Genomic DNA, 26880 nt, shown 5'->3' on the forward strand with positions numbered 1-26880 from the left:
AGCAGCTGGAGCAGGTCAGTGCACACGTTGTTTCCACCCTCCCCGGGCCAACAGTGGGAGGAAGAATCAGCATAGCAGCTCCAACGATAGCTTACAGGGGAATTGACTGCTCCAGTGTGGGAGAAAAAAAGGGAAAATATGCAAAAAGTCATAAAGTCTTCCAGTGAAACACAACTTTTAGCCTCAGCTAGCGTGCCAACATTTGTTTATGCACATTTATTATTTCCCAATTTCAATGTTTCTGTTTTATTCTACGCTTACACTAACAGCACAGTAGTGGTTGGCATTTACACTACTAGGAAAACCTTGGATACACATTGGCATTCAGCATCAGTTCTAATGACTAAGGCGCATACATTTAGAGTAGTTACTGAAAAACTAATTACTAAAGCACATCCATTTAGAGTAGTTACTGAGGAACTAATGAAGGACAAATGTTAAGGCACATACGTTTAGAGTAGTTCCTGAGTAACTAATGACTAAGGCACATGCATTTAGAGTAGTTACTGAGGAACTAATGGAGGACAAATGTTAAGGCACATACATTTAGAGTAGTTACTGAGGAACTAATGAAAGACTAGTGACTAAGGCACATACATTTAGAGTAGTTACTGAGGAACTAATGACTAAGGCACATGCATTTAGAGTAGTTACTGAGGAACTAATGACTAAGGCACATGCATTTAGAGTAGTTACTGAGGAACTAATGGAGGACAAATGTTAAGGCACATACATTTAGAGTAGTTACTGAGGAACAAATGAAAGACTAGTGACTAAGGCACATACATTTAGAGTAGTTACTGAGGAACTAATGACTAAGGTACATCCATTTAGAGTAGTTACTGAGGAACTAATGAAGGATTGATGCCAAAGGCACATACATTTAGAGTAGTTATTGAGGAACTAACGACTAAGGCATATACATTTAGAGTAGTTACTGAGGAACTAATGACTAAGGTACATCCATTTAGAGTAGTTACTGAGGAACTAATGAAGGATTGATGCCAAAGGCACATACATTTAGAGTAGTTATTGAGGAACTAACGACTAAGGCACATACATTTAGAGTAGTTACTGAGGAACTAATGACTAAGGCACATCCATTTGGAGTAGTTACTGAGGAACTAATGAAGGACTGGTGAGTAAGGCGCATCCATTTAGAGTAGTTGCTGTGGAACTCGTGAAGGACTAATGACTAAGGCTCATCCATTTAGAGTAGTTACTGATGAACTAATGACTAAGGCACATACATTGAGAGTAGTTACTGAGGAACTAATGAAGGACTGGTGAGTAAGGCGCATCCATTTAGAGTAGTTATTGTGGAACTCATGAAGGACTAATGACTAAGGCTCATCCATTTAGAGTAGTTACTGATGAACTAATGACTAAGGCACATACATTGAGAGTAGTTACTGAGGAACTAATGCAGGACTAGTGACTAAGGCACATCCATTTAGACCAGTCACTAAGGTACATCCATTTAGAGTAGTTACTGAGGAACTCATGAAGGACTAATGGCTAAGGTACATCCATTTAGAGTAGTTACTGAGGAACTCATGAAGGACTAATGGCTAAGGTACATCCATTTAGAGTAGTTACTGAGGAACTCATGAAGGACTAATGGCTAAGGTACATCCATTTCGAGTAGTTACTGAGGAACTCATGAAGGACTAATGACTAAGGTACATCCATTTAGAGTAGTTACTGAGGAACTCATGAAGGACTAATGACTAAGGTACATCCATTTAGAGTAGTTACTGAGGAACTCATGAAGGACTAATGACTAAGGTACATCCATTTAGAGTAGTTACTGAGGAACTCATGAAGGACTAATGACTAAGGTACATCCATTTAGAGTAGTTACTGAGGAACTCATGAAGGACTAGTGGCTAAGGTACATCCATTTCGAGTAGTTACTGAGGAACTCATGAAGGACTAGTGACTAAGGTACGTCCATTTAGAGTAGTTACTGAGGAACCGATGCGTGATGGTTAGGTAGGTTGGTTCCCCATGAGGTGCAGCCATTTTGTGTTCCTTACTGTAAAGTGTATATAACATAATGCAGCTGGGCCAGGTTCCACATTGTGTGTTAGGTGTGTGTGTGAGGTGTGTATGTGGTGTGTATGTGGTGTGTATGTGGTGTGTATGTGGTGTGTATGTGGTGTGTATGTGGTGTGTATGCGGTGTGTATGCGGTGTGTATGCGGTGTGTATGCGGTGCCAAGTGCGTCACAGTGCGTTATGTGCTTTAGTCAGTGGCTGACAAGGAAAACAACAGGTTTATGTAACAGCTCCCAGCCTCTGAGGAGGAAAACGAGGGGTTGCAGAAGGAAGACGCTCGGATTGTTCGTTAAAACGCTAAAGATTGGACTTTAAAGCACCCAAGTTAGAGCCCGGATGTTCTGACCTAGTTCTGTGTACTTCACATGTTCCATCTGTGCCGGTGCAAGCATACAGGTACTCTGTCCCCCCCCCCCCCCCCATGTCCCACAACATGTATATTAGATACAAATGGTTGGTTCTCCGTATGTTCTGGTCACCACATTTACTGTAGATAGTAATCAAATGATCCATCTGTGTGAATAGAAGTGGGTTCTAGAATAATCCCTGGTTTGTTGCGGTTAGTCGGTTCCAGAACCGACTGTAAATTTCCGCAAATATATAAATGGAATATTTGACCAAAATATGTTTACCACCTTCTAAATATGTTTTTTAACATTATTAGAGACAGCGGCACAGTGGTCGAGTGGTTAGCGCGCAGACCTCACAGCTAGGAGACCAGGGTTCAATTCCACCCTCGGCCATCTCTGTGTGGAGTTTTCTCCGGGTACTCCGGTTTTCCTCCCACATTCCAAAAACATGCTAGGTTAATTAGCGACTCCAAATTGTCCATAGGTATGAATGTGAGTGTGAATGGTTGTTTGCCTATATGTGCCCTGTGATTGGCTGGCCACCAGTCCAGGGTGTACCCCGCTTCTCGCCCTAAGAAGACAGCTGGGATAGGCTCCAGCACCCCCGCGACACTCGTGAGGAAAAAGCGGTAGAAAATCAATGAATGAATGAACATTATTAGAGCCCTGTAGACATGACATAACACCCCTATAGTCACCTTTGCACCCGAATTACCCAATATAGTAGACATACTAAGAGAAAATTTGACTTTATTTAGCTACCAATACTCTCCCAATGATAGGGTTCCCATCACTGGTTAATGCGCAGTACCTTCCACAGATACGAGTACGAGTCCAGGAGCAGTATCTAAGAAGTCATTCAATGCCGGGACTCAAACACTGCAAGATACTCCCGGGACAGATTCTCCAGCGCCACAACAAGGACATCCATCCATGCTGTAAATATCACAGCATCAAGGTCAGTCAGTCTCTATCCGCCAGTACAGTACACAGCGACTGTAAACCTCATCCACTCATCCAACGCGTACAGTAAATCTATGCAGGCTGTGTTTAATGTACGTGTGCGCTCGAACCATGAACGATGGTGGACTTCTGGAGTGAACCCTGAATGTTGGACCTTGTCTAGTCCAGGTTCTCACCCTTGTAAGTCCCTAATTTCCATAAATAGGATTCCTTACTTAACGTTGTAAATATGGTTTCTAACATTATTAGAGACCTCTAGACATGAAATAACACCCCTATAGTCACCCTTATATTCATATTACCCAATATAGTAGGCAAAATATTTTAAGACATAAATTAGACTTGTACTGGACTGCACAGTGTTTGAGTGGTTAGGATGCCGGCCCTTACAGCTAGGATACCCGAGTTCAATTCCACCCTCTGGCATCTCTGTGTGGTGTTTGCATGTTCACCCCGTGCATGCGTGGGTTTTCTCTGGGTAATTTAGAGGTGTCGGTAATGTTACTATATTTGGTCATAGTAGTGTAAAGGTGACTATAGGGATGCTATTTTATTTCTAGAGGGCTCTAATGTTAAGTCTTTTTGGAAGGTCATAAACGTGTTCATGTGCAGGCCTCACAGCTAGCAGACCCGAGTTCGATTCCACGCTCGGCCATCTCTGTGTGGAGTTTGCATGTTCTCCCCGTGCATGCGTGGGTTTTCTCCGGGTACTCCGGTTTCCTCCCACATTCCAAAAACATGCTAGGTTAATTAGCGACTCCAAATTGTCCATAGGTATGCGCACACAATAAAACTAAAATAAAGTAAAGATTTATTTTGAAATTTCAACTCCACACAGAGATGGCCGAGGGTGAAATTGAACCCTTGTCTCCGAGCTGTGAGGTCTGTGCGCTAACCACTCGACCGCCGTGCCGCCGAAGATGGAACAAAAAGGGCCAAAAGGACACATTTGAATCTCAGATAGCTGCAAAAAATAAAATATGCCCCCAAAAAGGCGAACAATCATGTGACAAAAGAACACACAGACGGTCTGATTGAGTGCTGACGTCAAAGGAAAGAAATCACAGCTGCTTGCTTGCTTTTTCTTCCGTCAAAAGGATTTCAGAGGATTGCCGGGTTGGATGGATCGCAATTTTAAAGTTTGCAAAGTATATTTTAGCACATGCTCTCACTGGGCACTACAATGAGAACTGCCATTTTTTTAAAAAAATGGCTTTACAAAGATTATTTATTATTGTAGTTCCAGAACAGATTGCGGCACAGCGGACGAGTGGTTAGTGCGCAGACCTCACGGCTAGGAGACCAGGGTTCAATTCCACCCTCGGCCATCTCTGTGTGGAGTTTGCATGTTCTCCCCGTGCATGCGTGGGTTTTCTCCGGGTACTCCGGTTTCCTCCCACATTCCAAAAACATGCTAGGTTAATTAGCGACTCCAAATTGTCCATAGGTATGAATGTGAGTGTGAATGGTTGTTTGTCTATATGTGCCCTGTGATTGGCTGGCCACCAGTCCAGGTTGTACCCCGCATCTCGCCCGAAAAAGACAGCTGGGATAGGCTCCAGCACCCCCATGACCCTTGTGAGGATACGCGGTAGAAAATGAATAAATGTATGAATGAGTTCTACTCCTATTTTGTGTGGAAGTGGTAACTTTTCGGCTTCTTATTTTGTCTTTCCCCACCCTTGGTATGTTCTCCTCGTGCATGCGTGGGTTTTCTCCGGGTACTCCGGTTTCCTCCCACATTCCAAAAACATGCTAGGTTAATTAGCGACTCCAAATTGTCCATAGGTATGAATGTGAGTGTGAATGGTTGTTTGTCTATATGTGCCCTGTGATTGGCTGGCCACCAGTCCAGGGTGTACCCCGCATCTCACCCGAAAAAGACAGCTGGGATAGGCTCCAGCACCCCCATGACCCTTGTGAGGATACGCGGTAGAAAATGAATGAATGAATGAATGAGTTCTACTCCTATTTTGTGTGGAAGTGGTAACTTTTTGGCTTCTTATTTTGTCTTTCTCCACCCTTGGTATGTTCTCCCCGTGCATGCGTGGGTTTTCTCCGGGTACTCCGGTTTCCTCCCACATTCCAAAAACATGCTAGGTTAATTAGCGACTCCAAATTGTCCAAGGTATGAATGTGAGTGTGAATGGTTGTTTGTCTATATGTGCCATGTGATTGGCTGGCCACCAGTCCAGGGTGTACCCCGCATCTCGCCCGAAAAAGACAGCTGGGATAGGCTCCAGCACCCCCATGACCCTTGTGAGGATACACGGTAGAAAATGAATGTATGAATGAGTTCTACTCCTATTTTGTGTGGAAGTGGTAACTTTTCGGCTTCTTATTTTGTCTTTCCCCACCCTTGGTATGTTCTCCCCGTGCATGCGTGGGTTTTCTCTGTGTACTCAGTTTTTTTCCCACATTCCAAAAACATGCTAGGTTAATTAGCTTCATGGGAAAAAAAAAAGTACCCCGCATGGTGTCATCCACTGATTCATTGATTGTGGACCTGTTTAGAAAGAAAGTCTGTGGCAGTGACACACGCTGATAGTTGCAGTTGGCTGGCAGCAAATGACCTAGATGGGATTGATTTAGCGGTGCAGACGACAGACGGCGGTGAGAGAAAGGGGGTTGCCATGCGGATACATTGAAAATCTAAATTTCCTTCTTGTTACGCAACGTCTTAAATGAGAGCTCCAAATACCTGCAGTGTTACATAATCACGTGACCCCCTGCAGACTGTAGAATGATAAGAACGGCTCCACTGAAGGCGTTTTTTTCAGCATCGAGAGGCTCCGGCGGTGACGTAAGCGTTCCCTGTGAGTACCTGGCCGGGATATATATATATATATATATATATATATATTTTTTAATATATATACACAGTGACTCACCACTTCGCACATAAGCCATGGTTCTCCTTTTCATGAGGATCTGATATACAGTAACTATGGTAAAGATGGCAGCAAGTCAGTCAATACACTAATACACTAATATCATTTTCTACCGCTTTTTTCCTCACGAGTGTCGCGGGGGTGCTGGAGCCTATCCCAGCTGTCTTTGGGCGAGAGGCGGGATACACCCAGCCAATCACAGGCCGCAAATGCAACCCGTTCCGCACTTTGAACACCAACGTATTACATAAACCGTCATAGAATAATGTTTGCAATTGAAAGACAATATAAAATATTGTTCGCAAAATTGTCAGTGTAAGGCCCTTGGTGAAAAATATTTGGACACCCCTCCCTTATTATTTACATACAGTGGAACCTTGGTTAGTGCACGCCGCCCTGGTTAGCATGTTTTTTTTTTTTTTGGTTAATGAAAACATTCCAGGGTGTACCCCGCCTCTCACACAAAGACAGCTGGGATAGGCTCCAGCATAAGCGTGACCCTGATGAGGATACACGTTATAGAAAATGGTTGGATGGATGCAGATGCCCCCGTGCCGCACTTTGAACACCAATGTATTACATAAACTGTCATAGAATAATGTTTGTAATTGAAAGACAATATATATGTGTCCTTTGATTTTCAGTATAAGGCCCTTGGTGAAAAATATTTGGACACCCCTCCCTTATTATTTAAATACAGTGGAACCTTGGTTAGTGCACGCCGCCCTGGTTAGCATGTTGTTTTTTTTTTGGTTAATGAAAACATTCCAGGGTGTACCCCGCCTCTCACACAAAGACAGCTGGGATAGGCTCCAGCATAACCGTGACCCTGATGAGGATACATGTTATAGAAAATGGTTGGATGGATGCAGATGCCCCTGTGCCGCACTTTGAACACCAATGTATTACATAAACTGTCATAGAATAATGTTTGTAATTGAAAGGCAATATAAAAATATTGTTCGGAAAATTGTCAAAACACCCCCCCCCCCTCTCTCTCTCTCACTCTCTCTCTCACTCTCACTCTCGTCCACGCGCGCGTCGTTGATGCACGCGCACGGAGCCAAATGAGGAAGCAGTGTGCGAGCAGCCTCTCAGCAGCTTCCACGCTCCTTACCTCCACTCTGCATTCAAACCAACCCACCCAGCATTCTTTTTAATCGTCGTGGAGAGTTTGGGGGAAGAAAAAAAAAGCAACAAACGAGGACTTTTAAATCACACCTGTGACCATTCTTTTTTTTTTTTTTGTTCCCCTCCCCCGCGCCAACTCGCTCCGGCTGTGTAAAGTTGACGCGCAGGTACTTTGTAGCTGTTGTCGTGGGAGCATGGCTGACTGTGCGGCCACGAACAGTGACGGCGAGGACGGACCCCGGCAGCCCATGAGGGGCTTCGCACGCCAAGGAGCCCTCCGTCAGAAGAACGTACACGAAGTCAAGGACCACAAATTCATCGCCCGCTTCTTCAAGCAGCCCACCTTCTGCAGCCATTGCACCGACTTCATCTGGTAAGCAGAAACCACGCGTGGAAAAGTAAACTTCGTACATTGTCGTGCATTGTCGTTGCACCCACTCCACAATCAAGGCCGGTTGCATGTCAGCTGTGGACTTGTTGATGCACAGGTCCACGAGTGTGTGGGCTGCACACGCTTCAAAGAAATGGCTGCACCTTGTCTCAATGATATCTCCAGAAAAAAAAATCAAATGGAGGTTTTATTTTCTACTTCCACTCTCTAGATGTCCTCAGCCATCCCGGGTTGCAGTTTTATTAATTTTTAATTAATTAATTTAACGCCTTTCTGTCTCCAGGTTGTCCTAATTTGCGGCGTTTATTTTTAGCTTAGTTTTTTTTGTGTACTCCCCAAAACTATGGTGATGCAATCCCTGTTTTCATTTGTTAATTGATAAATGACTTGACCCGGAAGAAATACATCCGTCCATCCATCTATTCATCCATCCATCCATCTCTGATGAAAGTGCTAAGTGATTTGATTGTGCGTCCATTTTTTGTGGTCATTGTGTGAAATGATTGCCGCAACTAACCATGACTAATCTTCGTTGATTAATCTGAAGCTTGTTGGGATTCATCGAGTAATTGGTTAGTCTCCAAGTGAATCTTTTTTTTTTAATCGGAAAAACAATTAAGCGATTGCCAGAGTAGTTGTTGATTAATTGGATAATCAAATAATCATCGATTAATTGTAGCAGCTCTAGTATAAAACATATAAACTATCGGTATCTGTCATTTTTGGTGCAGATTAATCATAGTTGATTAATCTGAAGCTTGTTCGGATTCATAGAGTAATTGGTTGGTCTCCAAGTGAACAATCTTTTTTTTTAATCAGAAAAACAATTAATCGAATACCAGAGTAGTTGTTGATTAATTGGATAATCAAATAATCATCGATTAATTGTAGCGGCTCTAGTATAAAACATATAAACTATCGGTATCTGTCATTTTTGGTGCAGATTAATCTTAGTTGATTAATCTGAAGCTTGTTCGGATTCATCGAGTAATTGGTTAGTCTCCAAGTGAACAATCTTTTTTTTTAAATCAGAAAAACAATTAATCGAATATCAAAGTAGTTGTTGATTAATGGGATAATCAAATAATCATAGATTAACTGTAGCAGTTCTAGTATAAAGCATATGAAACTATCGGTATCTGTCATTTTTGGTGCAGATTAATTTTAGTTGATGAATCTGAAGCTTGTTTCAATTCATCCAGTAATTGGTTCGTTTCCAAGTGAACAATCTGAGATCTTCGGATATTTGCTTTTTTTTAATATCAGAAAAACAATTAATCGAATACCAAAGTAGTTGGTGATTAATTGGATAATCAAATAATCATTGATTAATTGTAGCAGCTCTTGTATAAAGCATATGAAACTATCGGTATCTGTCATTTTTGGTGCAGATTAATCTTAGTTGATTAATCTGAAGCTTGTTTGGATTAATCGAATAATTGGTTAGTCCCCAGTTGAACAATCTGAGATCTTTGGATATTTGCTTTTTTTTAAATCAGAAAAACTATTAATCGAATACCAGAGTAGTTGTTGATTAATTGGATAATCAAACTATGACTTTCTATCTCAATTTTGACTTTATCTCGAAATTTTGACTTTAAAAATCAAAAATACGAGATAAAAAGTTGAAATTATGAGATACCAACTTTTTATCTTGTATTTTCGACTTTTTATTTTGTTATTTTGACTTTTTATCTTGTTACTATGACTTTCTATCTCAATTTCAACTATCTCGAAATTTTTACTTTTTATCTCGTATTTTTGATTTTTTATCTCCTAGTTTTGATTTTTTTATCTCGTATTTTCGACTTTTTATCTCGTATTTTCGACTTTTTATCTCGTATTTTTGACTTCCTATGTATTTATTTCGACTTTCTTTTCTCAAAATTTGGACTTTCTCATCTCAAAATTTCGACTCTTAATCTTGTTTCGACTTTCTATCTCCTAAGTTCGACTTTATCTTGTATTTTCGACTTTTTATCTCGTTATTTGACATTTTTATCTCTATCACTTTCTGTCTCATAATTTTGACTTTCTCATCTCAAAATTTTGACTTTGTATCTTATTTCGACTTTTTATCTCGATATTTTGACTAGCCATTGGAATAATCTTGTGGTGGAAATAAGAAACGGGCTTCCACATGTTAGACTCAGAAAGTTGATAGAATTTAAAAATCCCGGTTGTGTGAACGCACCCTAACATAAGTTAACAGGACTGTGTGTGTGTGTGTGTGTTTCCTGCGTCCAAACAACATCCAACCTGTTCCTTGTGTTTGTTCTCTCCACAGGGGTTTCGGCAAGCAGGGATTCCAGTGTCAAGGTAGGAGGACACCTCCACATTTCAAAGTTCTCTCACGAAACCCCGGTAGAAAGATGTGTGTGTGGAAAACAGTATGCTGGAAGTCTGGGAGCGGAGGCGGGACTTGTTGATTGAGTCATCCAGAGGATCAAACTGTAGGTGGAGGTTTAATTATGCGTAGGGCATCGGCAGATACGCCGCTCGTTTCACCACCAGACAACACGGGCGCTTTGTCTGATGGATTTGAACGTGTGGATCCGGATGCCGGTTCTTTTGCTTTTCAGTACATGGTTTGTAAAACCGAGTCGCGGTTACTACGTCTTCCTGACAGTCGGGAGATCCGGGTTGGAAATGGTCAGAAATCGGGTTACATTCCAAAAACCGGACATGCTTATTAATTGGAGACTCCATGATCCAATGGGGTGAATGACTGGTTGTTCATGATTGACAGGTGCCCAAATTCAGCTCACATGTGACCCAAAATAGACCCTACCCTCACTAACGGTTTTAAGGTTTGGTTGTGACTGAAAGGACAACGTTTATGTTTGGACTTGTCCTTTTACCCGGAATCATTCATTCATTCGTTCATTTTCTATTGGAAAAAATTATTTGGAATAATTTTACTTTATTTTAGTTTTATTGTGTGTGAGATTCATTGTTGTACGTCCCCCCATCCCCCAAGTGCACATTCATTCATTTTCTACCACTTTTCCTCGCGGGGGTGCTGGAGCCTATCCCAGCTGTCTTCAGGCGAGAGGCGGGGGTGCACCTTTGCCCCCATGTTGGGTTATTTCGCAGTCACACTCAATAGCCACGTTCACATGAGTTTTTCTCTTTCTGAATGACCTTTCCAAAAGCAATGGTATATATCAGGGGTCTCAAACACGCGGCCCGCGGGCCAAATGTGGCCCGCAGGACACTAGTTTGAGGCCCCCCGCCTTGATATGAAAGTTTAATGTTAGTGCGGCCCACGAAAAGTTTGATATGGATGCTGTATGGTATCATGTACACAGAAAAAAATTATTACGTTTGATTAATGTTCATGTTAAAGGTTAAATAACTGTTAATAGTTATCCTCCCTATCCGTGTGGAAGTGGTAAGTTTTTGGGTTTGATATGGATGCTGTATGGTATCATGTACCCAGAAAAAAATTATTACGTTTGATTAATGTTCATGTTAAAGGTTAAATAACTGTTAATAGTTATCCTCCCTATCCGTGTGGAAGTGGTAAGTTTTTGGGTTTGATATGGATGTTGTATGGTATCATGTACCCAGAAAAAAATGATTACGTTTGATTAATGTTCATGTTAAAGGTTAAATAACTGTTAATAGTTATCCTCCCTATCCGTGTGGAAGTGGTAAGTTTTTGGGTTTGATATGGATGCTGTATGGTATCATGTACCCAGAAAAAAATTATTACGTTTGATTAATGTTCATGTTAAAGGTTAAATAACTGTTAATAGTTATCCTCTCTATCCGTGTGGAAGTGGTAAGTTTTTGGGTTTGATATGGATGCTGTATGGTATCATGTACCCAGAAAAAAATTATTACGTTTGATTAATGTTCATGTTAAAGGTTAAATAACTGTTAATAGTTATCCTCTCTATCCGTGTGGAAGTGGTAAGTTTTTGGGTTTGATATGGATGCTGTATGGTATCATGTACCCAGAAAAAAATTATTACGTTTGATTAATGTTCATGTTAAAGGTTAAATAACTGTTAATAGTTATCCTCCCTATCCGTGTGGAAGTGGTAAGTTTTTGGGTTTGATATGGATGCTGTATGGTATCATGTACCCAGAAAAAAATATTACATTTGATTAATGTTCATGTTAAAGGTTAAATAACTGTTAATAGTTATCCTCCCTATTTATTTATTTCTGATTGATTGATTTTCTTTATTCTTGATTTATTTATTTTTCATCTTATTTTGTGTAGAAAAATAAAAAGTAAGATATTTGTATAAAATTTGAACCAAAGCGAAGTTTTTTTATAATTTTTTTTGTTTTTAATAAATGCATTTTTTTTTAATTTTTTTTGGGAAAACCTGATGCGGCCCAGTCTCACCCAGACCCCGAGCTCCATTGGCCCCCCAAGTAAATTGAGTTTGAGACCCCTGGTTTAGATTCTGTTCCGCAAATGGCGCTAATGCACACGAAAAACACCACGCAGTCTGACAACGTTCCGATTCCGCGGTTACAAGATACCTCAATCGGATTAGGGAAAGGAATATTCCACGCATGTGAATCCGATTTGGAATATTTCGGTCAGGTGTTTTGTTGGAACGACAGAGCTAATCGCTAACGGACTACTTTGTTTGATAAGGTTTTGTTGTATTTAGTCGGACTTTTAAGGACCAGAACCTTTGTGTTCCTTGGTAGCCATTCTGCGGGAAAACCAGATCTATAAATAATAATCAGAAAAAAAATGTAAATCAGATTTAACACGATCCGTACCTTCACTCCCGATGACAAATATTGAAGAAATGAATATGGACGCAGCCGACAATGCGCCTCTGATTCTTCTTTAATCATCAACTGAATGTATTCAAGGATTTTCTCGTCTCCTAGCAACAGCGGAACACAACTGTCTATACGCCTTTTTAAGATGGAAGAGGTGCCGTTTAGCACCGCCGCGTGATAGCTGGTGATTAGCTCGGCTGAATATGGCGCCCGCGTCAATAGTCTCCTTTAGGGACGCATCCTGCTGCGCTGCAGGGGCCGCTTCCGGTGCGCTTGGAGAGGAAGGCGGGTGCTTTTGTAGGTTGGGGGGGGGTGGGCTGTCATGGAAGGATGACTGATTTGGAATGGTGTCAATTATATAATCAACTAATTGATCAGCCAAAGGTGGAACAAGGTTTCTTATTTGGGGCAATTATATGCTCCTAACTATATGGTCATTTTAACACCAAATTTAACACAAATGAATGGATTTTTGCAAGCAAGCAAGATTGGAATTAAACTCGGTTTGCTCATGAGGGGGGGGGGGTGCTTTGTGTGCTGTTTATACATTTTATACTGCCTTTTTCTATGTATTGTTGCTACTGTAAACAACCAGCTTGAAATGCCAGCAGCGTGCATTCGGGTCAAAGTGTGGAGTCACGCCGTAACAATATAGTCCCCGTCTCTCAATTTGGGTCTAAGACAGCCCGAAATGGGAAAGACCTGATTGCACAGAGGCTTATTTATTTGGCGGAACAGGAAGTCTCATGGCGAGGCTCCTCTGAGAAATAGATTCATTGACGACTGGAAGCCACAAGTCAAATTACCTTTGCCACCGTGTCTGGGCCTCTGTAGCGACCTTACTGTGGCCACAATATTAGGTACACCTACAAGTATGATATATTATGATGAAAAATGTCATTTTAGTAGCGTAATGTTGAAATATTAAAGCAAAAAGATTTTTTTTTTTTAGTTTTAATACTATGACAAACAAACAGAAATAGTTGTTGCAAAATTTTTGTTCATGTTTTTGGACTAAAGTGAAAATATAATGGGAATAAAGTCATAATTACAAGATGAAAATATTTGGATAATATGTAATTAAAAAAGAATAAAAAAATAACCCAGCAGAAATAAAAAAAATAAAGTCAAAATATTAACAGATAAAAATTGTACAAAAAACAGTTGGAAAAAATGTTTTGGTAGCGTAGAGTTAAAATATTAAATTATATTAATAAATATATGTTTTAAGTCATAATATTATTAGAAGCAAAACAAATAGTATTGTCATTTTGGGAAAATTTAATTTGGGGAAAATGTCATAATTTTTTTGGCAATAATGTCATATTACAGGAGTAAAGTCAGAATTATGAAAATAAATTTTACTGAAAGAAAATGAAAGAAACACAACAGTAGAAATGGGAAAAAAACCTACTTTAATTTCCGAGTATAACATCAAAAATAACAGGAATAAAGTCATAGTTACAAGATGAAAATTTATCAGAGGAAAGATGAAATATTTGGATAATATGTAATGAAAAAAATAAAAATAAAAAAATAACCCAGCAGAAATATATAAAAAAATAAAGTCAAAATATTAACAGATACAAATTGTACAAAAAACTGTTTTGTGAGAATAAATTCAGGAAAAAAATGTTTTTTTAGTAGCGTAGAGTTTAAAATATCAAATAAATTATATTAATAAACATACGTTTTAAGTCATAATACGATGAGAAGCAAAACAAATAATTGTGTTGTCATTTTGGGAAAATTTAATTTGGGGAAAATGTCATAATTTTTTTGGCAATAATGTCATAATATTACAGGAGTAAAGTCAGAATTATGAGAATAAATTTTACTGAAAGAAAATGAAAAAGAAACAACAGTAGAAATGGGGGGAAAAACCTACTTTAATTTCTGAGTATAACATCAAAAAATAACAGGAATAAAGTCATAGTTACAAGTGGAAAATTTACAAAAAATATGAAATAGACGTAAAATTATAAAAGAAAAATAAGCTGTAATTTCATGAGAATAAAGTGAAAATACTAAGAGGAAAAACTGTTGTATTCCGATAGAAAAATCACATTTTACAAGACTCAACTTGTAATATTAGGAAAGAAATAATATTAATAAATAAAACATTTTTAAGTCTGCTCTGCAGTTGGCTGGGGTAGGCTCCAGCATACTCTGCAACCCTTGTGAGGATAAGTGGCATAGAAAACAGATGGATGGACATTTTTATATCATAATATTATGAGAAACAAAAAAACCCCCAACCCAAATAGTGTTGTAATTTTGGGGAAAAAAATCATAATATTATGAGAAAAAAATAAAAAAATTATCAGAATAAAGTCATAATTACCTGAATAAATTTTGCTTAAAGAAATCAAATATTTAAAAAAATAAAAACGCCAACAAAATAAATGGGGAAATGCAGGCATTTTTTTTCTTATAAAACCATATCTTGTATATTATAAAAGATGTGTTAGTTTACAGAACATCACCCCTGATTTATGAAGCGCTATATGAGAAGTAATAATGGCAGCTTTGTCCGCTATTGAAATATATGTTTGTTATTACGACCCTTACTGCATAATACTGACACTTGTTTCTCATCATATAACCCTTTCATTCACCAAAATACACCCCTCTAAAAATATTGTGTAGGTGTATGTAATATTGGGGCCGGTGAGTTATGTATCTAATGTTGTATTTGTGTGTACGTGTGAGTGTCTTTTATGCGACTTTGCGTACTGCACGGGTGCATGTGCTTCAGCTTCCATTTGAAAGGGTGAGTACGTATTTAGTGGCTGCAGGATTTGATTGCTTTTATGTGTGTTGTTGAACAAGCTGGTGAGTGTCCTCTACCCCGCATTACTGGACAAATGTTCCCTTTTCCAGAGTAGAAGAGGGACTGGTGGACGAGTTCTTGTTTTGGTTTGTTTTGTTTTTTTAGTCGGGAGGGGTACGGTGTGGGTGCACAGTAAGGTATGGGAACAGAGAAAGAAGAGTGAAAAGGGATGAAAAGAAAAATCAGTTTGCTCCGGGGTGGTGACTATTTTTATTTTATTTTATTTTATTTTATTTTATTTTATTTTATTTTATTTTATTTTATTTTATTTTATTTTATTTTATTTATATTATTTTTTTTATTTTACCTCATTTTACTTTATTTTACTTTATTTTACTTTATTTTACTTATTTTATTTTACTTTATTTTTAGTTTTAGTTTTTTTTTTACCTCCTGATTTAGTATTTTTACTCCCAGGAAATAGTCCATTCAAGGATCAAATTGCCATAAAACTCATTATTAGGGATGTCAAATAATGCAAATGATAAGTCGGATTAATCACAGTTAAAAATGTATCATGATTAATCACCACTTCCAACTGTAATTGAACGAACTATGCCAATTTTCACTCCGTTTTATGAACTGAAACATGAATGATTTTTCACAATTTTTCACAAAATTTTCACAAATTTCGCAATTTAACATACTGAAGTTACAGTAAGAAACATAAAAGGAAGAGATACCGTACTTACCGAGCTTGCCCTGAATGCACCTCGTAGTATTGTGGTGGTGAATGAGGACGTGTTTCTCCGACGTGTTTGCCAGTTTGGAATAGATATATGCTGATATGTTACGGTAGGAACAAAAAAAACGTAAAAAAAATAAATAAAAATTACACAAAATTGTAACAAATTAGTCACCGCTGTTAACGTGTTATTTTTGACAGCCCAAATTATGATTTAAAACAGTGAACGTGTCAAAGTACAATGATGCCTTGGTTAATGTACCAGATGGTCCGACTTAAACCAAAACGGACTGTAACCAAAGCAAATTTTCCCATAGAAAATAATGTAAATCCAATTAATCCGTTTTAGACTTCCAAAAATGTTGACACAAAACACACATTATAGACAATAATTACAGTTTTATAAGCAGAAAATTTGTCAAGCTCGAGTGGGGACGACATATCCATATACACACAGCTGCAGATACCTGCTGGAGAAGAAGTCCCCTGCCATATATAGACGGCAGTCACAGAGAAAAAAACGTATTCACTTAAAAATCTCTGAGAAGTTGCAGCTCCACAAGTTGGTCCACAGTTTGAGGTTCCATCGAGGGGCGATGCAGCACTTAAGAACCCCCGCTTCAGAGCTTCCACCGTAGAAGGCGAGAAAAATGGTGGAAATCATTATAAGGGGAGGGTGAAAGGAGAAGATGTAGGTGGGAAAGAAAAGGTGTAGGAAGCAGACTTGCATTCATGTGAAGTGGAAAAGGAAACCACAAGATGAAAAGACACGTTCCCTTTGAGAGCAGGAAGACCACAGGGCTTTTATACTGCACCTCCTCTATACTATATATATATTTTTATACACAATAAAAAAATAAATTAAATAAAAAAAAAAAACTTAAAAAATTAATTAAATTATTTTTTTTAATTATATTACAAAGGCAGGAAGTGAACAAATGTAACAGTTTCCTGACCAAAAACGCTGAGGTTATGACTGACAGCTGTCGCAGTGCTGCTGTTATTGAGCTCGGTCATTGAGTGGCACTCAAAAATACTACAAGAGTTATAAAGTTGGATGCACGTGTCGATTAATCTGAAGCTTGTTTTGATTAATCAGGTAATTGCTTAATATTAACAGCATTTTTTATTGCATTTTTATTGTAATCTAACAAGGGAAAAAAAATAAAAATTTATGAGAGTCATCTTAGAAGCAAATATTTAAAAAAACAAAACAATAAAATAAGGAAAATTATGGAAAAAATTATGTTATTAGAGAAAAGTCCTAATTACAAAAAACAGCAAAAAAAACCTTGTAATTTTATGACAAAAATAATGTAATTTTAGTAGTTAAATGTCAATGAATCGCAATAGGCGAAAAACAAAATCAACAAAATGAAGTTTTAACTTTTAGAAAAATAGATTATCTGAATAAAGTCCTAATATTACAATAAGATTATTGAAATATTTGGGGGGAAAAACAAGCAAAATTTGGGGAAAAAAAAATGCTTTTTCACCATTTTTTCTTGCATTATACATCACTTCTTAGTATAGATCAGGGATAAGTGATTTGTTGTGCAACATATGTGCAATTAAAAAAAAAAAATTAATTAAATAAAATTAAAATTATATTAGGAAAGCAGGAAGTGAACAAATGTAACAGTTACTGATTGTAAAAGTACCAGATGAAGGGGTAGGATTCAATAAGCTTTGCTTCTTCCTACTCCTTTCGGACATGTGGAACTGTGAACTTATTATGGGATGCATTCAATTGTAATCTGATGCATGTTCAAATGAAATAATACCGTAGGATGGAAGGCATGGCAGCCGATTTGCAATCTAAAGATGAATCCATCCCGTTAGAAGAGGATATTTTCCCACCATTTCATACAGCAGCGAGTGCTAAAAATAAACCTTTTGACTGCGTATATGCGTGTAAATAACGTGATTGGTTTCTGCAGGCAGAGGACCGTTCCATACAGCGTATTGGCAAAAATAGAAACCCGTCCGATGAGGCAAGCTGGTAGGAAATGAGCGAGCGAGAGAGAGAGAGAGAGGTACGGTAAATGCTGGAATGACACTTGAGGCAAGAGTCGGTGGATGAGATGTTCCTGGCAGAGGAGATAATGGACAGGCAAGAAGTGGCTTAGAAATGAGGCCAAAACGGTGTAGGAGTTGGAGATGCACTTAAAACAAGACCATGAACACGTTTGTTTATTGGAGATATTCGCCCCATTCGGGCGGCAGTTGGGGGGGTTTGTTCTGTTGTTTGTCGTCGACCACGCAGGAGCCGCCGGTACGGTGCCCACACTGGAATCTTCAAAAAAAAAAAAAATGCCCTGACGAGCCCGCCCGGGTTCAAATGACTAAGTGAACATTTGCAAACAGTTGGTGTCTGTTGGTGGTGCCTCACGCAGCTCAGGTGCTCCTGCAGCTCCAACCCGTGTGGGCGCCGGGGTCTAAAAACATGCCTCCTACGCGCCGCCGGCACGCACATCATCCCTGCAGCGTGCGCACAAACAAAATGAGATCCCGAAGAGCAACACGGCTCTTCCCTCTTCCTTTTTTTTTTTTTTTCCATCGCTGCATCTCCCCTTCTTCTCTCTGGTGGCCATGTTGTTGGAAGCTGTGGGCTTTGATGCTTTTATAAATAGCATAAGTGTTCCACTGAGGGCAACACCGAATGGGATGGATGGATAGATGGGATGGATAGATAGATAGATAGATGGATGGATGGATGGATGGATGGAGGAGGGGGAACCAAGTTTGTAGTTCATTCATTTGTTCATTTTCTATCACTTATCCTCACAGGGGGGTGCTGGAGCCTATCCCAGCTGTCTTCTTGGGGCGAGAGGCGGGGTACACCCTGGACTGGTGGCCAGCCAATCACAGGGCACATATAGACAAACAACCATTCACACTCACATTCATACCTATGGACAATTTGGAGTCGCTAATTAACCTAGCATGTTTTTGCCCGGGAGAAAACCCACGCATGCACGGGGAGAACATGCAAACTCCACACAGAGATGGCCGAGGGTGGAATTGAACTCGGGTCTCCCAGCTGTGAGGCCTGCACGTTAACGTTTACGACCTTCCAAATAGACTTTTTTAACATTAGAGCCCTCTAGACGTGAAATAGCATCCCTATAGTCACCTTTACACTTCTACGACCAAACTCCACCCAGAGATGGCCGAGAGTGGAATTGAACTCGGGTCTCCTAGCTGTGAGGCCTGCACCTTCTAAATAGACTTTTTAACATTAGAGCCCTCTAGACATGAAATAGCATCCCTATAGTCACCTTTACACTTCTACGACCAAACTCCACCCAGAGATGGCCGAGGGTGGAATTGAACTCGGGTCTCCTAGCTGTGAGGCCTGCACCTTCTAAATAGACTTTTTAACATTAGAGCCCTCTAGACATGAAATAGCATCCCTATAGTCACCTTTACACTCCTATGACCAAACTCCACACAGAGATGGCCGAGGGTGGAATTGAACTCCCAGCTGTGAGGCCTGCATGTTAACGTTCAAGACCTTCCGAATAGGAAGGTGGAATTGAACTCGGGTCTCCCAGCTGTGAGGCCTGCATGTTAACGTTCATGACCTTCCAAATAGACTTTTTAACATTAGAGCCCTCTAGACATGAAATAGTATCCCTATAGTCACCTTTACACTTCTATGACCAAACTACACACAGAGATGACTGAGGGTGGAATTGAACTCGGGTCTCCCAGCTGTGAGGCCTGCACGCTAACGTTTATGACCTTCCAAATAGACTTTTTTACATTAGAGCCCTCTACACATGAAATAGCATCCCTATAGTCACCTTTACACTTCTATGACCAAACTCCACGCAGACATGGCAGAGGGTGGAATTGAACTCGGGTCTCCCAGCTGTGAGGCCTGCATGTTAACGTTCATGACCTTCCAAATAGGAAGGCGGAATTGAACTCAGGTCTCCCAGCTGTGAGGCCTACATGTTCACGTTTATGACCTTCCAAATAGACTTTAACATTAGAGCCCTCTAGACATGAAATAGCACCCCTATAGTCACCTTTACCCGGAGAAAACCCACGCATGCACGGGGGGGGAACATGCAAACTCCACACAGAGATGGGATTGAACTCGGGTCTCCTAGCTGTGAGGTCTGCGCGCTAACCACTCGACCACCGTGCAGCGGTGTGTAGTTGTGAAGGGATTTGGTTTTTCTTAGTCTGCACTGAGAGCGGTTTGTCATACTTGGGTGCTGATTAGCATTCTAGCATTGCCAATTTTAATACTTTTGGCCATAATTCTAAATAACCAAATTCATGCAAATTAAAGAGGTGGGTGTTTGGTTTTGATTGTTCTCTTGCATCATGCGCCATATTCGCTTGAACTGCAGAAACTGCTCACTCAGTGTTTTGTTATGATTCTTCGTCTAAGAGTCGTTCGTGTGCCGTTTATCCCGTTCAGGTCACAGCAATGGGAAAACTATCCCATTCCGCTGTAGGCTAAAGGTGATGTAACATGCAAAACCACAGCACACATACACGGACATGATGTCGCTTTAGAGCACTGGTTCTCAACTGGTGAACCGGCACCCAAAAGTGGGTTACGGAACCAATTTCAGTGGATCGCAGGTCTTTGTCTGGGGATAAAAAACTAAAAATGATGTACTGACCCGATGTCTGTGAAGGCATCTCGGGTTAGTGGTGGGCAAAACCGTTCAGTAAAAAGATTCGTTCATTTCAGTCAATTGGTCATTAGCTGAGCTGCACGGTGATCGAGTGGTTAGCGCGCAGACCTCACAGCTAGGAGACCCGAGTTTGGGTATTATTACAGCCCAGTGACCAGTGATTCCCCAAAGTGTGGGCCGTGGGCCGTGGTGGTACTGCAGGTGGGCCATGAGAGGTCATTAAAATTATGATTTATTTTTGCAAATATTATTTTTAAAATTATTTTATTGTAAGATATTTAATGCACGATTAAAAAAATATTTAATGCAGTTATGAAAAGTATGAGAATTAATTAGATTAAAAGTTTAGGCTTCCTTTATCTCCCTGCTTTCATTTCAATCCTGAATATTAATATTGCTATATTATTGCTATATTATATTATATTGCTATATTAATATTAATAATAATTAATAGCAATTTAATACTAATTATTTATTATTAATTAATTGCTACTACTACTACTATTAACACTATTACTATTAACACTACTACTACTACTACTAACACTAGTACTACTAATACAAATACTAGTACTACTAATACTAATACAAATACTAGTACTACTGCTACTAATGCTACTGCTGCTGCTAATGCTGCTGCTAATGCTGCTGCTAAGGCTAATGCTAATGCTAATACTAATATTGCAACTAATGCTAATACTAATACTGCTACAAATGCTAATGCTAATACTGCTACTAATGCTAATGCTAATACTGCTACTAATGCTAATGCTAATACTGCTACTAATGCTACTGCTACTAATGCTGCTAATGCTGCTGCTAATGCTGCTGCTAATGCTGCTGCTAATGCTGCTGCTAATGCTGCTGCTAATGCTGCTGCTAATGCTGCTGCTAATGCTGCTGCTAATGCTGCTGCTAATGCTGCTGCTAATGCTGCTGCTAATGCTAATGCTAATTTTGCTGCTAATGCTAATGCTAATTTTGCTACTAATGCTAATGCTAATACTGCTACTAATGCTAATGCTAATACTGCTACTACTGCTAATGCTAATACTGCTACTACTGCTAATAATAATAATAATAATTTATTATTATAATATTAGGAAGGAATATTTTATGAGCTGGACCTCAATTTCGATCCGGAAGAACGTTTCATTCGACTTTCCGTTGCTACCTCAGCGGTCCACTTATGTCATCCATAATGTCATCCATACTGATGATGGTGTCCCTGAAATTCCCCCAAATTGCACCGTCATCCATAATAAAGTCCATTGTTAGCATGTTCACAAGTTCATGTCGGGATAGCCGCCTGCATGCGGAGCATGAGCCCTGGTCAATATCTCCATAGCAACCAGCATGGCGGCATCATAATAGATCGACTTTTCCATCGTTGCTCTGGTGCTTGACATCCTAAACAAAGCTTGGACTATGTACAGTAATTTATACATGATCATGTGACAAGACCACTGGGGTTTGATTCTGGAACCGCGCAGCCGCACTTTCTCTTCGTCGAAACAGTTTGACCAAAGTGTTTCTTCGTTTTTTTTTTTGTTTTTTTTTTTGCTCTTTGCAATCCACATCTGCAAATTGCTTTCTACCCTGGACATCGCACTGACACTTGCGGTCACTTGCGGTGCATTAAAGGCCTGACTCACCGCGGCTCTAACAAGCTGAAGTATGCTAGGCATTAGCGCTTGAACGCCACTCGGCACACACAACATCCTCTCGTTGCGTTTGCTTACTTACTCGGAGCCGGGGAGGATTGCAAGGTTTTGTCTTACGACTCTGTTAGTTGACACAACTGCACGCAAATTGCAACATCATGGTGAAGTGGTTAGCACGCATGCCTCACAGCAAAGAGCCCCGAGTTCAATTCCACCCTCGGCTATCTCTGTGTGGAGTTTGCACATTCTCCCCGTGCATGTGTGGGTTTTCTCCTGGGCGACTCCAAATTGTCCATAGGTATGAATGTGAGTGTGAATGGTTGTTTGTCTATATGTGCCCTGTGATTGGCTGGCCACAGCTGGGATAGGCTCCAGCAACCCCGCGGTAGAAAATGAATGAATGAATCAACACATATTGTACAAAAAAACTGTATAAAAAAATGGTGCTAAGCACGGGAAATATTTATTCCACTTATAAAGCCGTCTGGAAAAAAAAACATATTTTATGATTATTAACTGCGGCATGGTGGTCGAGTGGTTAGTGTGCAGACCTCACAGCTAGGAAACCAGGGTTCAATTCCACCTTCGGCCATCTCTGTGTGGAGTTTGCACATTCTCCCCGTGCATGTGTGGGTTTTCTCCTGGGCGACTCCAAATTGTCCATAGGTATGAATGTGAGTGTGAATGGTTGTTTGTCTATATGTGCCCTGTGATTGGCTGGCCACAGCTGGGATAGGCTCCAGCAACCCCGCGGTAGAAAATGAATGAATGAATCAACACATATTGTACAAAAAAACTGTATAAAAAAATGGTGCTAAGCACGGGAAATATTTATTCCACTTATAAAGCCGTCTGGAAAAAAAAACATATTTTATGATTATTAACTGCGGCATGGTGGTCGAGTGGTTAGTGTGCAGACCTCACAGCTAGGAAACCAGGGTTCAATTCCACCTTCGGCCATCTCTGTGTAGAGTTTGCACGATCTCCCCGTGCATGCGTGGGTTTTCTCCGGGTACTCCCACATTCCAAAAAACATGCTAGGTTAATTAGCGACTCCAAATTGTCCATAGGTATGAATGGTGAGTGTGAATGGTTGTTTGTCTATATGTGCCCTGTGATTGGCTGGCCACCAGTCCGGGGTGTACCCCGCCTCTCGCTCGAAGAAGACAGCTGGGATAGGCTCCAGCACCCTTGTGAGGATAAGCGGTAGAAAATGAATGAATGAATGAATGAATATTAACTAAGTCACAGCAACATTATCGTTAATATCGTCATGGCGATTAACAACATGACACACGGTTTCTGTGTTGCTATGTGGAATCAATACATACTGGACGTAAGTACCTGTAATGCTTACAAGGACCAAAATACTAGTACTAGATTTTTGGAGTTGTCTTTTTTTATCTCTTTGTGTATCTGCATAAAATGCACATAAATGGAGTGTTATTGTCTTATAAGAATTATGTCGATTATTTACCCCGAATCTGGTTTGACTTAAGTTGATTGTCCTCACTCGTCCTTTGCTGCTGACATTTGTTGGCAATTGTAGACCGGTTGCTACGGCGACAGCAGGGGATGTCTTAGACAAGCCATGCGGGGTCAAGCGAGTATCACGCTATACAAACACACTTTATCGCACTTCATTAAACGGTCGGTCGTAAAGTATCGTTGGGTTATATAAGTTTAGTGAATCATCAGACCGAGGACGAGCTAAAACAATTTGATGTCGTTAGTCGGTAAAATAATTAATTTCCTGACATGAGACTGCTGTCGGTTCCTAAAACGTGTGTTTCTTTTAACGTGAATTGCGTAATAGTGTTTTCCCTGATCGGGCCGCTGGTGGGTTCTCGCTCTCGGATTCGTGTTCCCGAGGCGTCTCTGTGTGCGATACCGTTAGTGTGTAGAAGTTTTGTGTGTTTGTTTGTGTGCTGTCTGCAGGAGACCAGCTAACTATGTCACTGTTGCTACTGAGATGCTTTTAACCCTTTCGTAGACGGATGGTAACCTAGCAACAGGGGCAGAGAGTAGTCACTTTTTCCCTTTGCTGCCTTTTTGCTTTTTTTTTTTTTTTTTTGTTAAATATATTCATATGTTAGGCGGACTTTTGGGTCATGACCTGACTTTGGTTGGAAAACTAAAAAAACCAGACGTTCTGGTTTTTGGCATGCTGCTTTTTTCTATGTCACCGAATGTAAGAATCAATGGCTGTCACTTCCAGTGCCCCCCCCCACCCCCCCAAACATCATGCAGCGATATGATGTGCCATTTATGAGAGTGCAGCTACAACATGCAGACACAGACAGCATTGGTCCGTTGCCAAGCATTGAGCGATTTGTTGTAGACGAGCTGCTTTGCCAAGCCGCGGCACGCATTTACAGTATACAGTAGACACACAAAAAAAAAAAAAAAAAAAACAGGAGCGCTCACTCGCCGGAGTTTTTTTTCTCCGTTTGGAGTTTTTAGTTTGACCTGTGAAATCCCCATTCACAGCCGCATGAGGACAAAGTTAGAGCTAGCATAGCTGGCACTCTCGCTTGACATCAGATCGCCGCGTTTTGCAATAAACTATAAATCGCATGCGGAGTTGGGCTGCAGATTAAGTTGATTAATCTGAAGCGTCTTTTTTTTTTTTCGATTAATCATGTCGTCAGTTGGGCCACAGACGGACCGAATCGGTATGACCCAAACTGCAAAATGTCCATCGCTGTTTTCCAAACTCATTTAACTCACATAATTGGTCTCCTTCTATGGACGACTAAAATAACCGAAATCCGAACATATTTAAATTTTTTATAAAAAAAAAAAAGTTTTATCTCCGGGTACTCCGGTTTCCTCCCACATTCCAAAAACATGCTAGGTTAATTAGCGACTCCAAATTGTCCATAGGTATGAATGTGAGTGTGAATGGTTGTTTGTCTATATGTGCCCTCTGATTGGCTGGCCACCAGTCCAGGGTCTACCCCGCCTCTCGCCCTAAGACAGCTGGGATAGGCTCCAGCACCCCTCACCACCCTCGTGAGGATAAGCGTTAGAAAATGAATGAATGAATGAACCTTCTAAATTTGTTTTTTTTTTAACATTAGAGCTCTCTAGACATGAAGTAGCACCCCTATAGTCACTTATACACTCCTATAATTCATTATTTATGACATTACACAACTCTTTTGCTGGAGACCCAAGTTCAATTCCACCCTCGGTTATCTTTGTGTGGAGTTTGCATGTTCTCCCCGTGCATGCGTGGGTTTTCTCCGGGTACTCCGGTTTCCTCCCACATTCCAAAAACATGCTAGGTTAATTAGCGACTCCAAATTGTCCATAGGTATGAATGTGAGTGTGAATGGTTGTTTGTCTATATGTGCCCTGTGATTGGCTGGCCACCAGTCCAGGGTGTACCCCGCCTCTCGCCTGAAGACAGCTGGGATAGGCTCCAGCACCCCCGCGACCCTCGTGAGGATAAGCGCTAGAGAATGAATGAGTGAATGAAAAAAGATTTGGCAATTACCAAAATAGCAGCTATATCGATTAATAATCAATTAATCCATTAATTAATCTTAACTTCCAAGCAGGGGGGTGGCTAACGTTTATTTTCTTACTTGATTAATCGGAAGCTTGTCGGTTCGATGAATCGAGTCATCGGTTTGGACCAAATCAAGCCGAACCAAACTGATTAATCACATTAACCGATTAATCATCTATTATCAATCAGCCATCAAAGTTTCATGAGTCAAAAATATATCAGGAAAAGGGAAAAAAACAACTAAATAAGTCATACTGGACTATTATTTAGAAAATATATTTAGAAATATATTCACAAAATTCCAGACCAGAATTTTTTAAATGTATTATTAATTATAATTAATTTATTCTAATTTAAATGTTGAATTTAATCTAGAAAGTACAATAGTACACCGGCTGACTAGGTGTGTGGTATTTTAATATTTAGCACGTTAACAGTGCTAGCTACAGTAGGCTAAATCAAAAGTGAAACCCCAAAATGGACAATCACTTCCTGATTTAGGTGACAAGTCGCCCAATGAAAACTACCGAGATGACTTAGCCATTTTAGCTTACTCACAGTAGCGTACTACTGTATTATATACACTACTGATTGCACAACCATTCTTACTCAGGGTGTCTCCATTCACACCAAAAGTAACAAGAATTGAATGTCAACAAAGCATGCTGGGAAACACCAATCATTGCTTCTGCTGAAGGTCAATATATGGTGAAATACTGCAACATAAGAGAGTACAAGTACAAAGTACACAGAGTATACGATCATGCCGGAAAGGTCTTTGGCTGAAACTTTGACTCGGTTGTTTTGAGTTTTGAACGGATGCTCGCAGTTTAGCAAACGCCATTTGGTTCATGATTGGAACCCGTCTCATCAGCGCTGGTCTCCATTCGCCAAACTCTTGTCCTCCCACTCCTTCTCTCTCTCTTTCTCTCCATCCATCAATCATTCCTCTCCATACCACTTCACTGTGGGGATT

General features: G+C 40.1%; 1 protein-coding gene across 3 annotated transcripts in view; it reads left to right on the forward strand.

The window, feature by feature from the left end:
* The first annotated feature begins 7295 nt into the window (after nt 1–7295).
* Nucleotides 7296–26880, forward strand: part of prkcbb (protein kinase C, beta b) — a 98819-nt gene continuing 79234 nt past the window's right edge. For all 3 annotated transcript variants that reach the window (XM_058048359.2, XM_058048358.2, XM_078797322.1), the window contains exons 1-2: nt 7296–7768; nt 10074–10105. In XM_058048359.2, the coding sequence (XP_057904342.1) occupies nt 7590–7768; nt 10074–10105 (211 nt within the window). In that variant the 5' untranslated portion in view covers nt 7296–7589. The remainder of the gene's footprint in view (nt 7769–10073; nt 10106–26880) is intronic.

This window comes from Doryrhamphus excisus, linkage group LG16 (assembly GCF_037039965.1).
Source record: "Doryrhamphus excisus strain RoL-2023G ecotype Guam linkage group LG16, RoL_Dexc_Guam_v1.1, whole genome shotgun sequence".
In the NCBI taxonomy this organism is placed as follows: domain Eukaryota; kingdom Metazoa; phylum Chordata; class Actinopteri; order Syngnathiformes; family Syngnathidae; genus Doryrhamphus; species Doryrhamphus excisus.